At 40.9% G+C, this 13,643-nt stretch overlaps 1 protein-coding gene and 1 long non-coding RNA gene across 10 annotated transcripts in view; one reads left to right on the forward strand and one right to left on the reverse strand.

Moving 5' to 3' along the window:
• PCSK5 (proprotein convertase subtilisin/kexin type 5) overlaps positions 1–13,643 on the forward strand; it is a 461,238-nt gene that overhangs the window by 272,043 nt on the left and 175,552 nt on the right. For all 9 annotated transcript variants that reach the window (XM_023243354.2, XM_023243355.2, XM_023243356.2 and 6 more), the window contains one exon: positions 2,168–2,304. In XM_023243354.2, the coding sequence (XP_023099122.2) occupies positions 2,168–2,304 (137 nt within the window). The remainder of the gene's footprint in view (positions 1–2,167; positions 2,305–13,643) is intronic.
• Positions 9,874–13,643, reverse strand: part of LOC123381610 — a 63,514-nt gene continuing 59,744 nt past the window's right edge. The window contains exon 8 of the long non-coding RNA XR_006588841.1: positions 9,874–12,043. This is a non-coding gene — a long non-coding RNA (uncharacterized LOC123381610). The remainder of the gene's footprint in view (positions 12,044–13,643) is intronic.

Below are 13,643 nucleotides of genomic sequence, written 5' to 3' on the forward strand. Positions count from 1 at the left end.
CAGAACTAACCCTTATAGATAGCATACAGATATTCCAAGTAAAGAAAAAGGGCTTCTCCTTCATACAAGCTTTGAAAAATCACTCCCTACCATTAGCCCCGTTGTGGAAATTAACAAAGCATTTGAACATCCAGACATCTGAGATGTTTTCCAGTAAAGAGATCTGTTCAACTCTCACTCAGCCTTTCTCAAATTTTCCCAAACTTTCTGACCATGGGACACTTTGAGAATGCTGGTAAGTACTTTCCCTTTGTCTTCTTCCAAGGGCTAAGGAACACGTAGGGGTGATTTTCCTGTTTGTTGCGTTTCTCCAGGGAAAAATGCTGAACGTCACCCATTGACCTCATACGTTCCAGTTGTGCCCCTTAACCCTGCGGCTTCAGAATCCAGCGAGCGTTTTAGAGGGCTCCTCAAACATATTGATAGAACGCTTTTGTACGTAATGAATCAGAATTCTAGCATATTAAATTGCAGAGAGATCACGCAGGTTATTTTTGGTTTTAGAAGGGCGCATTTTCTTCCAATGGCAAGATATACATAGAATGTCAAATTATAACCACCAGTTTCCTTGGTGAACATGAAATTAAGGCAAGGAGAGTTGATTGCATGTTCTGAATAGCCATCGGCATCCAGTTGGCTGTGAACTTTGACTCCACTGAAGGACAGATATGTCCCAGTAATTGGACATGGTGACTCCTAAGACAATCCTAGAGATATTCTTCCCTCTCTATCTGGCTTTCAAATTCTCTCTCTTGTTTTGTTATTTTTTTCCACAAAAATAATCGATGCACGTTATTTTTTAAGTACTCTAAAAATCCGTCTCTTGGCGCTTAATTTTTTGCTTTCTAGGTTCTATCTCAATAGAAATCTTTTTTTTTTTTTAAGTAGGCGCTACAACTCACGTGGGGCTTGAACTCATGACCCCGAGATCAAGAGTTGCATGCTCTACTCACTGAGCCAGCCAACCCCCCACCCCATAGAAATCTTTTGGATATTTCTTTGGACGGTCAGAGCTCTACAATGTGCCTGTATAAATGATAGGCCTCTTTCTTTATGTGCTAGTTTTATACATGATCTATCGACATCTCTTTATTTTTGAGGAGGATTCTGTTTTCTTCTTTTATGTCCCTTCCTATTCTATATCCCTCAGGATTACATCACAGGAAACAAACAAGTCTAGCTATTGCAAGGAGGCAAAGATTTCACATAGGGAATTAGGAGCTTAGAAAATCGTTGGAAGAGCTAGAAGAACAGAATCTATGTTGTAGAGCCAGGCATGACTCCCTGAACTGGTTAAGATTAGCGGGCAGGGTCTTTTTATTGAGGCGTAATTTACATAAAGTACAATTCACTTTTTAGTATGTGTAATGTAATGCGTTTTGACCCAAAATGGTTCTATCATCCCCAATACTTCTACCGTGCCCCTTCCTCCCTCCCAGCCCCTGGCAACCACCACTCTGTTTCTGTTTCTGTTACCTTTTCTAGAATGTCATAAATTGAATCATACAGCACATAGTCTTTTGTGTCTGACTTCTTTCATTTGGCTTAAAGGCTTTTGAAATTAATTCATGCAGTTGCGTGTGCTGGCCATTCAATAGTTTTTATTACTGGGTAGTATTTGGTTGTAGGCACATACCAGAACTGGTTTCCCCATTCACTAGTTGATGGACATCAGAGTTGTTAACAGTTCTCAGTGCTCATGAATAAAGCTGCTGTGAACATTCCTATGAGGTTCCTTGTGTGAACATTATGTCTTCATTGCTCAGGTAAATATCTAGGCGAGGGATTGTGGATGACACGGTAAGAAGTACCAAACTGTACCATTTGGCATTCCCATCAGCAGTGTAAGAGAGTTTCAGTTTCTCCACGTCTTCAACACCTGGTTCTATCAGTCTTTCGGGTAGAGCCATAGCCTGGTTTTCCCCATCCCGAAATGTTCACCCCTGCCCGATGTGCTATTACAAGGCCACCCCTGCGCCTGTTTCCCTGTGGTAGAACAATGATACGTGTTTGGGTCTACTAAGAGTCAAGGTCCAGGAGGAAGACAGGCTCCAGTACTGAGCTGGATATGCTGATGGAGACAAAAGGATTGTTGATCATGGTCTTGATTCGACCTTCACTGGATCCTAAACAACATACAAAACAATGTTTTATGGGTCTCTCTCAGGCTTTTTGATCATTCCATGGAAGGATTTAAAAACTGGGAGTTCATGACCATTCATTGCTGGGGAGAACGAGCCACCGGTGACTGGATCCTTGAAGTTTACGATACTCCCTCCCAGCTGAGGAACTTCAAGACCCCAGGTAGGAACTCCCTTTTCTACAATTTGGTTGACTGTGCAGAACAAAGTGACGGAATGTATTCTGGCCAAGAAGTGATTTACGTTTACATATCGACATCATCCTTTTTCATATGATCCTGTGTTTTGAGTTATCTGCACCTATTCCAGTTCTCAGCGTTACCATTTGAGGTGATAATTGAAGGATTATTAGAACTGAAGAGAAAATGTTTAGATATAAGTACAGGATAAAACATGGCAGCTGCTGATTGACGTTTCAGAACATAGGACCCACATCTCTAACCACCTTCCCCCATAAGCATGCCAGCCTTGTCCACCTGCAGTGAATTAAATTGCACGGTCATAAGTTTCCTTAGTTAGGTTTTTCTCTGGGTTTATTCTCCTATTAATTTTCAGTGTTCACAAGACATCGAGCTTGGCCTGTGCCAGCTAAAGTGGTTACCAGTAAGGAAAATGAATGGCCCTCGGGAGCCTAAGAGCTAAGAAAAAGGAATACTTTCCAGCTAAGTAAAACATGGAACTTACAATGTTAACAGAGGCATAGGGCCTCTCTCCTCCTCATGCTAATCTAGGAAGCTTTTGTTTGTAACATGAAGTAAGGGAAATTACAAAGGTAGCTTGGTGGGGTGGGGGGGGGTGGGGGTGATTGAACAGTTTTTCACAGGGGCCTGTGTGGCCCGTGATGGAGCCCTACATGGCTCAGTAGCAGGGGATCTGTTTGACAGACACCCCAGCCTCCCACCCAGCTGTGGACACATCTTCAACCATCTAATAAACTCGTGTTTCTCAGTACTCTCTCCGTACAGTCCCTCCGTAGAAGATCCAGGCCTGAGGGCATTTTAGGACTGACCTGCAATTCTAGCCCTCCCCTGATGGCAGAATAAATTAACCAGACGTTCTGTAATTAACTGTAAGGGTGTGTGCTATTTAGACACTGTGGGCTGCATAGGGCAGAGAAGGCACACAGCAGGACGCAGGAATGAAGCAGGGGAAGTTACTCATTCTGAGAGATCGGTTTTGGCCGCGCATTTGGCGATCTCTTTCCCCTAATTCTGTGATGTGGTCTCTCTGCGTTGCCACAGCGGACCCACATTCAGGGAAGCTAAAACAAGAAGGGCGGCAGGGTCGCAGTGAATCAGGATAAAAGATTTGTTAAACAGTGTCCAGATTCAGCTCGTCTCCAGCATGCACCGGGAATATAATGGTGGCCAAACCTTTATCGAGAAATCAAATGTCTGTCCACAAGGCAGGATAGAACACGTGAAAATAACTAGACCCTAGTTTCTAGACACTTTCATTGGCTCATAATCTACTTAGCTCCCAGGAACTTCCTCCCCCCACCCCATCTCCTGTTCCAGGCCATGGTCATTGCTCATTTAATAGAGATACCCTGGGTCGTGGCACCCAGGGGCAATGGCAGCATGGTGATGTGGGTGCGGTGCCCGACCCCAGTTGATTTATCAGCAGGTGCCACGTCAGGGCTCTTACATCTCAAGAGGTCCCAGGGAAATAATCACTGTCCAAATGTGGTAGTTGTGAACAAAACTGGGGGTGGGGTGCAGCCAAAGGGACAGACATAAGGGGGACACGTTATCTGCTGAGAATATAAGACAGCGATAAAACTACCTGAAACTGACTCCACTCTTTACTATCACCGTGCACCAGCATTTCTAAAGAATGTCAGTGATTAAATGCTACCCCCCCACAGGAGCAGACTACCCCTGGGGGGCTCACTAATGGTCGACTAGGTATTTATGTGCCAGGGTCAGGGGCCGTGAATATAAATCTCTGCTCTCCAGGAGTTCACTGCCTCTCCAGATTTTATTATGATCGTCTGTGTTAAAAGCTCTCAGCAGTAACCCAGATAATCTAGAGTTGTCTCTTCCACAGCGTTGGCTTCCCCTTATGCCATTTAAATGTTCACATGTAATCCTCGTCACGTCAAGTCATTTTACAGATGTTCTTTTATGCCGGAAGAGAGATGCCCTAATGCTCCTACTGGCCTGGGGGGGGGTGTGGAGGCCTGCGTAGGTACCCACAGTTGTTGGATATCCTCCCTTCCACCAACCTTTGAGTTTAGGGTTAATTACAAAGTTGAAAAGGGACTTCTGCTTTTCTGTGTGTGTCTGTGTGTCAACGGTTTCATCATTGGTTTCAATGGTTTCATCATTGTTTCAATGGCGTATAGTCCTATGGAAGGTTTCTCTCTCTAATTAACGAGGTATTTCTGCAGTAAGCTAATAGAACTTCAGTTGGAGATGTAGAATTGTCTAGCCCAGTTAGGGTAGAATCGTTCCCAAATGTAGAGGTTCCTGATTCCAAACTGAGTTTACATTTCTTTATTGTTTCTTCCCATTTGTGTATTATTAAAATACATATATTAAGGGTTTTTAATTGATACGGTTGACACACAATGTTACATTAGTTTCAGGTGCACAACGTGGTGGTTCAACAAGTCCGTATGCTGTGTTGTGCTCACCGCAAGCGTGACCGGCGTCTTGTCACCACACAACGCTATTAGCTTGCTGTTGACTAGATTCCCTGTGCCTTTTATCCCTGTGACTTAATCATCCCATAACCGCAAGCCTGTACCTCCCACCTCCCTTCACTGATTTTTCTTGTCCTTCCCTCCCTTTCCCCTTTGGCAACAAGTTTGTTCTCTGTCTGTATCAGTGAAATCATATGGTGTTTGCCTTTCTCTGTTTTACTTATCTCACTAAGCATAATCCCTTCTAGGTCCATCCATGCTGTCACAGAGGACAAGATCTCATTCATCTTTATGGCTGGGTGATACTCCGTGTGTGTGTGTGTGTGTATGTTTCACACACACACACACACACACACACACACCATATCTTTTTTATCCATTCATCTCTCAGTGGACACATGGGTTCCTTCTACATCTTGGCTATTGTAAACAATGCCTTGATCAACACAGGGATGCATATATCTTTTTGAATTAGCATTTTTGTTTTGTTTTGGGGGTAGATACCCGGTAGTGCAATTTCTGGATCGTACGGTCGTTCTATTTGTAGCTTTTAACTTTTTGAGGAACCTCTGTTCTGTTTTCCACAGTGACTGCACCAGTTTGCATTCCCACCGACAGCGTAAGAGGGTTCCCCTTTTTCCACATCTTTGCCAACACCTGTTGTTTTCTGTGTTGTTAGTTTTAGCCGTTCTGACAGGTGTGAGGTGATATTTCATTGTGCCTTTGATTTGCATTTCCCTGATGATGAGTGGTGCTGAGCATCTTTTCATATGTCCGTTGGGCCATCTCTACGTCTTTGGGAAAACGTCTATCCATGTTCTGTGCCCATTTTTTCATCAGATTGGTTTTTTTTTTTTTCCTGTCAAGTTGTATAAGTTCTTGATACATTTTGGATATTAACCCCTTATCCAATATATCCCTTGCAAATATCTTCTCCCTTTCACTAGGCTGCCTTTTTGTTTTATTGATGGTTTCCTTTACTGTGCAGATGCTTTTTATTTTGGTGTAGCCCCAGTGTATTTTTGCCGTTGTTTCTTTTTCCTGAAGAGCGATATTTAAGAAATTACTGCCTCTGTTTTCTTTTAGGAGTCTTAGGGTTTTAGGTCTCACATTTAGGTCTTTAATCCATTCTGAGTTGATTTTAATCCATTCTGAGTTGAGTTCCTCTTTTTGTGCGGTAGAAGAAAGTGGTCCAGTTTTATTCCTTTGCATGTAGCTGTCCAGTTTTCCCAGCACCATTTACTGAAGAGACTGTCTTTTCCCTATTGTATAGTCTCGTCTCCTTTGTTGCAGATGAACTGACCATATAAGTGTGGGTGTATTTCCGGGTTCTCTCTTCTGTTCCATTGATCTATGAGTACATTTTTGTGCCATACTACTTTACCATGGCTTGGTAGTGTATCTTGAAATCTGGGATTGTGATACCTCTAGCTTTGGTCTTCATTCTCAAGATTGCTTTGGCGATTCAGGGTCTTCTGTAGTTTCATACAAATTTTAGTATTATTTGTTCTAGTTGTGTGCCAAATGCTCTTGATATTTTCATAGGGACTGTAATGACTCTGTAGACTTCGTAGTATGGACATTTTAATAATGTTGATTCTTCTAATCCATTTGTTCGGTCCTCTTCAATTTCTTTCATCAGTGTTTTATAGTTTTTAGACCCCAAGTCTTTCACCTCCTTGGTTAAGTTTATTCCTAGATATTTTATTCTTTTTGGTGTAATTGTAAATGGGATTGTTTTCTTAATTTCCCTTTCTGCTATTTCCTCATTAGTGTGTAGAAATGCAACCGATTTTTTAATATTAATTTGTAGCCTGCAACATTAATGAATTCATTTATTCTAACAGTTTTTTGGTGGAGTCTTTCAGGTTTTCTTTATATAATATTATTTTATCTCTAAATAGTGAGTGTTTTACTTCTTCCTTAACAACGTGGATACCTTTTATTTCTTTTTGTTGTCTGTTTGCCATGGCTAGGACTTTCAGTACTACGTTGAGAAAAGTAGTGAGAGTGGACATCCCTGTCTTGTTCCTGATCTTAGGATAAAGCTCTCAGTTTTTCCCTATTGAGTGTGACGTTAGGTGTGGGTTTCTGATTTATGGCCTTTATTATGTTGACGTATGTTCCCTCTAAACCTACTTCGTTAAGGGTTTTCATGAATGGATGTTGAATTTTGTCAAATACTTTTTCTGCATCTGCTGAGACAATAATCATATGATTCTTATCCTTCACTGTATTAACTATCCTTCACTAATTAATTTACTAATACTGAACCTCCATTGTATCCCTGGAATAAATCCTACTTGATCATGGTGAGTGTCCTTTTAATGCATCATTGAATTTAGTCTGCTAATATTTTGTTGAGGATTTTTGCCTCTGTGTTCATCAGGGATTCTGGCCTGTAATTTTCTGTTTGTGTAGTGCCTTTGTCTGGTTTTGGTATCAGGATAATGCTGGTCTCATAGAATGTATTTAGAAGCTCTCCTTCCTCTACTTTTTTATGCGGTAGTTTGAGGAGAATGGGTATTAACTCTTGATTAAATGTGTGGTGGAATTCACCTGTGAATCCATCTGGTCCTGGACTTTTGTTGTTGGGAGGTGTTTTTGTTTTGTTTTTGTTTTTTCTTTATTGCTGATTCAATTTCGTTACTAGTAATTGGTCTGTTCAGATTTCCTATTTCTTCCTGACTCAGTTTTGAAAGATGGTATGCTTCTAGGAATTTATCCATTTCTTCTAGTTTTCCTATCTGTTGGCATGTAGTTTTTCATAATAGTCTCCTATAACCCTTTGTACTTCCATGATGTCAGTTGTTACTTCTTTTTCATTTCAGATGTTGTTTAGTTGGATCCTCTCTCCTTTTTTCTCAATGAGTCTGGCTCAAGGTTTATTAATTTTGTTTATCATTTCAAAGAACCAGCTCTTGGTTTCATTGATCTTTTATCATTTATTGAGTCTCCATTTCATTTGTTTATATTCTGATCTTCATTATTTCCTTCCTTCTACTAACTTGGGCTTTGTTTGTTCTTTTTATATTTCTTTTTGGTGTAAGTTTAGATTGTGTATTTGAATTTTTTTTTCTTCTTGAGGTAGGCCTGTTTTGCTATAAACTTCCCTCTTGGGACTGCTTTCTTCGTTTCCCAAAGATTTGGGACCATTGTGTTTTCATTTTCATTTGTCTCTATGTATTTTTTTTATTGCCTCTTTGATTTCTCTGTTAACCCATTAGTTGATTAGTAGCATGTTGTTTAGCCTCCATGGGTTTGTGGTTTTTTCCACCTTTTTTTATCATAATTGATTTCTAGTCACATACTGTTGTGATTTGAAAGATGCTTGATATTATTTCAGTTTTCCTAAATTTATTGAGATATGTTTAGTGACCTGTGATCTGTCCTACAGAATGTTCCATGTACACTTGAAAAGGATGTAAATTCTGTTGGTTTTGGCTAGACTATTAGGTATATCTGTTAGGTTCATCTAGTCTAATGTGTCCTTCAAGGCCTCTGTTTCCTTATCAATTTTCTGTTTAGATGTTCTATCCATCGGTATAAGTCTGGTGTTGAAGTCCCCTACCATTATTGTATTACTGCCAATTTCTCCCTTTATGTAATTTAGCTTTATGAATTTAAGTGCTCCACAGTTGTACATAGATATTTACAATTGTTACATCCTCTTGTTGGATCAATCCCTTCCTAATTATGTAATGTCTTTCTTTGTTTCTGGTGACAGTCTTTGTTTTAAAGTCTATTTTGTCTGATACAAACATTTCTACCCTGGCTGTTTTTGTTTTTGTTTTTTTTCCTGCTCCCAATCGCATAGAATATCTTTTTGTATCCCTTCACTTTCAGTCTGTATGTGCCTTGAGGTCTGAAGTGAGTCTCTTGTGAGCAGCGTATAGATGGGTTTTGTTTTTTTATCCATTCCACAACCCTGTCTTTTGAGTGGAGTATATAGACCATTTACATTCACAGTAATTATTAATGGGTATGTTTTCATTGCCATTTTGTTGTCTTGTTGTTTTTGTAGTTCTTTTTCATTTCTTCTTTTTGCTCTCTATTCTTTTGATTGATGACTCCATAGTGTTATGCTTGGCTTTCTTTCTCTTTATTTTTTTCTCTTTAAATTTTTGGTTGGTGTTTACCATGGGGTTCATGTATAACATTTGAAGGATATAGTGGTCTGTATTAAGTTAATGGTAACTTAAGTTTGAACACATTCTAAAAGAACTTAATTTTTACTACGCCCTCCGCATTTAGGTATATGTTGTCATATGTCTCTTTATTTTGTGAATCTCCTTAATTTTTTACATATAATTCATTTTACTACCAGCTGTTTACTGTATGTTTTCTTTTACTCATGAATTTTTTTTCCTTTCATAATTTTCTTCTAATTATGGCCTTTTCTTTTCACCTAATGAGGTCCCTTTTCACATTTCTTATAAAGCTAGTTTAGTGATGCTGTACTTCTGTAACTTTTGCTTGACTGGGAAACTCTTGATCTCGCCTTCAATTCTGAATGATAATCTTGCTAGGTAGAGTATTTTTGGTTGTAGTTTTCTCTCTCTCTTTCTTCTTTTTTTTTTTTCAACGTTTTTTTGTTTTTTGGTTTTTTTTGGGGGGACAGAGAGAGACAGAGCATGAACGGGGGAGGGGCAGAGAGAGAGGGAGACACAGAATCGGAAACAGGCTCCAGGCTCTGAGCCATCAGCCCAGAGCCTGACGCGGGGCTCGAACTCACGGACCGCGAGATCGTGACCTGGCTGAAGTCGGACGCTTAACTGACTGCGCCACCCAGGCGCCTCCTTTTTTTTTTTTTTTTTTTTTACCGCACGTCAGATATATCATACCACTCCTTCTGGCCTGCAAAGTTTCTGCTGAAAAATCAGCCTCGTGGGGTTTACCTTGTATGTAAGTTTCTCCCTTGCTGCTTTTATCTGTATCTTTATTAATTTTTTTTTTCTCAACGTTTTTTTATTTTTATTTTTGGGACAGAGAGAGACAGAGCATGAACGGGGGAGGGGCAGAGAGAGAGGGAGACACAGAATCAGAAACAGACTCCAGGCTCCGAGCCATCAGCCCAGAGCCTGACGCGGGGCTCGAACTTACGGACTGTGAGATCGTGACCTGGCTGAAGTCGGACGCTTAACCGACTGTGCCACCCAGGCGCCCCATGTATCTTTAATCTTTACCGTGTTAATTCTTATGTCTCCGTGTGGACCTCATTGAGTTCATCTTGTTTTGAACTCTCTCTGCTGCCGGAAACTGAATGTCTGTTTCCTTCCCAAGGTTAGTTAAGTGTCTAGCTTTTATTTCTTCCAATGAGTTTTCTGTCCCTTTCTGTCTCTCTTTTCCCTCTGGGAATGATGGCAATGGCTGTTCACTTTACGTTGTCCTTAGCCTATCCTCATTCCTAATTTTTTTTTTTTCTGTTCAGTTCAGGTGCTTTACCCTGTCTTCCAGATCACTGATCCATTCTTCTGTATCTTCTAACCCACTGTTGATTCCCTATAGTGTATTTTTAATTTCAGTTAATGTGTTCTTCAACCCTGATTGGGTTTTCTATATATTTTCTGTCTCTTTTTTTGAAGTTCTGAGTTCTTCCATTCTTCTCTCCAGTCCAGTGAGCATCTGTTCATGACCATTATTTGGAACTGTTCATCAGGCATATTGCTTATTTATATTTCATCGAGTTCTTTTTCTGAGGTTTGTCTTATTCTTTCTTTCCAGCTGTCTCCTCATTTTGCTTGATTGTCTTTGTCTATTTCTGTGAATTAGGCAGAACAGCTACTTCTCCTAAATTAGAAGGAATGCTCTTGCGTCTAGTCCTCCCCTGTGTAGACTGTATGTGCCTGGTCGCTTTAGTGGGCTGACTGGGGGTCGCAGGTCACTCCGTGCTGGGGCCACCCTGGTGAGACGGCCTGAGCTAAAGTAGGCACGTGCTGGGTGGTCCTGAGGCCATCCGTGCTGAGGGCATCACAGTCTGACAGCTGACGCTGACGTGGGCGCAAGCCAGGGCATCACAGCACTCTCTGTGCAGAGGGGACCCTGGAAGGATAGCTCAAGTTGAAATGGGTGTGGGCTGGGGCAGCCTGGTTCTCTCTGCACAGAAGGTGCACTGACAAGGCAGCTGAAACTGAAGGAGATGGAAGCCAGGGGCCATGGCGCTCTCTGAGCGGGGAGCACTTGTTATAGGACACATGAAACTGAAGTGGCTACAAGCCAGGAGATCGCAGGGCCCCTTGCATCAGGGGTGTCCTGGGAAGCGTCTTTCTTGTCATTCTCTACGGTGTGTCTTTTCTTGTGCGGCAGCTATTCAGTGAGCACTTGATTCTGTTTCAGGAAGAATTGCTCTGTAAGCAGGTGGAGATTTGGTGTGGCTGTGGAGGAGGTGAGTTCAGGTTGTTCCTATGTCACCATCGTGGACCAGAAGTCCACAGTAAGGATCTTTTGAAGGCTTTCTCGATTGTGGTCTTTGATCTTGTGACACGTTAGACCTATCTTGCGTTTTCTTTCTTGAGCAGATGGCATTTGTGTACCAACGTGTAGAACTGATTTTTCTCCTTCTGCATTTACGCAGCTATTTCTTATCAGAATGTTGTACCATCAACTGCAAAATCTCCTAAATAATTTAACGATTGGAAAACGTCGTAGGAGAGGAAGAAATGATGGCCCAAATACGGCAGCATTTGATGTGACTTGTGGCGGATTCTAAGGAAATACGATTACATAATAAGTGAAAGAGATAAATTGCCCAACAAGTATGTCCCCCGCGGGCTTAGGAGATACTTCAGAAATGACACAAATGGAAGTAATCAGTTATGAGTCAGCATTCTTCCATGTACTTTACAAGGAGAAATTTTAACTCCAAACTGATCTTAAGTTAATGAGCCGGGCCATAGGGTAACGGAGGGGTTGGATTTCTTATAGTGTCCTTGCATTATATGCTCCATTGGTACACCTGAGAGATACCATAAGAAAAATGAGTTCTGTTTTGTGTCACTATGTAAAGGCAATCGGGTCATGGATTTCAGGGAGTCGGCCATTCATTTCTTGCCACCACTTCACGTGTACTATTTGGAATTCTGAGACCGAACAGCACCCTAATTATGAAAAGCATACTCATTAACAAGTGAGTCCAAAGAAAAGCTGGCAGAGGGCAAGCCACAAAGAAATCAACATGCTGGCCCAGTGTAGTTGTCAGAAAGCAATGAATGTGGCACAGAATGCGTTCCTTTTTGAACTTCAAGTTTCTGAACTCCTAGAAGTAAACAGAAGGGCAGTATTACATAAGGGCTTAGGGACACAGCATTTGGATTCTGAATGGATTTTTTTTTGGGGGGGGGGGATGTAATTGATATGTAATACACTATTAGTTTCAGGCATACAACCTAATGATTTGATGTTCGTACCTATCGCAAAATGATCACCACTGGGAATCTAACTTCCATCAGCTCACATAGTTTAAACATTTTTGTCATATCGTGAGAAATTTTAAGATCCACTTTTTCAGCAGCTTTCAAATCTACAGTATACGATCATTAACTCCAGTCACCATGTTTTACATTACACTCCCAGAACTTAGTTGTTTTATAACTGTAAGTTTGCACTCTCTGACCCCTTTTATCCATCTCACCCACCTCTGAACACCCCAACCTCTGGCAACCACCAATTTATTCTCTGTTGTTTATGAGATCAGGTTTTTTTTAGTTTGGTTGTTTGCTTGCTTTTGAGATTCAACATACAAGTGAGATCATATACCATTTTTAATTTTTTTTAATGTTTATTTTATATTTTTGAGAGAGAGAAAGAGAGCAAGTGAGCGGGTGAGGGGCAGAGAGCAAGAGGGAGACACAGGATCTGAAACAAGGCTCGAAGCTCTGAGCTGTCAGCACAGAGACCGATGCAGGGCTCGAACTCACGAACTCACAAACCACGAGATCATGACCTGAGTCAAAGCTGGACACCCAACCGACTGAGCCACCCAGGCGCCCCTGTTCAAATCTTTAATCCATTTTTTAAAATGTTTATTTATTTTTGAGAGAGAGAGAGAGAGAGAGAGAGAGCAAGCGCACGCGTGCAAGGGAGGGAGGGGCAGAGAGAGAAGGAGACAGAGGATCTGAAGCAGGGCTCGAATTCACATGACCTGAGCTGAAGTCAGACATTTAACCTACTGAGCCACCCAGGCGCCCCTAAATCTTTCATCCATTTTGAGTTAGTTTTCAGGTATTATGTAAGACAGTGGTTCAGTGTCATTATTTTGCACATGGCTGTCCAGTTTTCCTAGCACCGTGTATTGAAATCCTCTGTCCATTGTGTATTCTTGGCTGCTTGTTGTAAACGAATTGGCCATATATGCAGGAGTTTATTTCTGGTTTCTCTGCTCTCCTCTATTGATGTATGTGTCTGTTTCATGGCAATACCATAGTCTGTTGATTACCATAGCTTTGTAATATATTTTGAAATCCGAAAGCATGGTGCCTCCACCTTCGTTTTTCTTTCTCAAGAGCGATTTGACCTTTCATGGTTCCATAAAAATTGTAAAATTGCTTTATTTCTATAAAAATGCTAACGGGATGTTGATATGGATTACATTGAATTTATAGGTTGCTTTGGGCAGTATGGACATTTTAACAATATTATTCTTCTCATCCGAGCCCAGATTATCTTTGTTTATTTTTGTCTTCGCTTTTTTCAACATTGTGCTATAGTTTTCAGTGTATAGGTCTTTTACCCCCTTGGTTAAGTTTCTGAGCATTTTATTCTTTTTGATGCAATCGTACATAGGGTTTTCTTAGTTTCTTTTTTGGATAGTTCAATTATTAGTGTATAGACAGGCAAAAGATTTGTGTTTATTGATT

This window comes from Felis catus, chromosome D4 (assembly GCF_018350175.1).
Source record: "Felis catus isolate Fca126 chromosome D4, F.catus_Fca126_mat1.0, whole genome shotgun sequence".
Lineage (NCBI taxonomy): Eukaryota > Metazoa > Chordata > Mammalia > Carnivora > Felidae > Felis > Felis catus.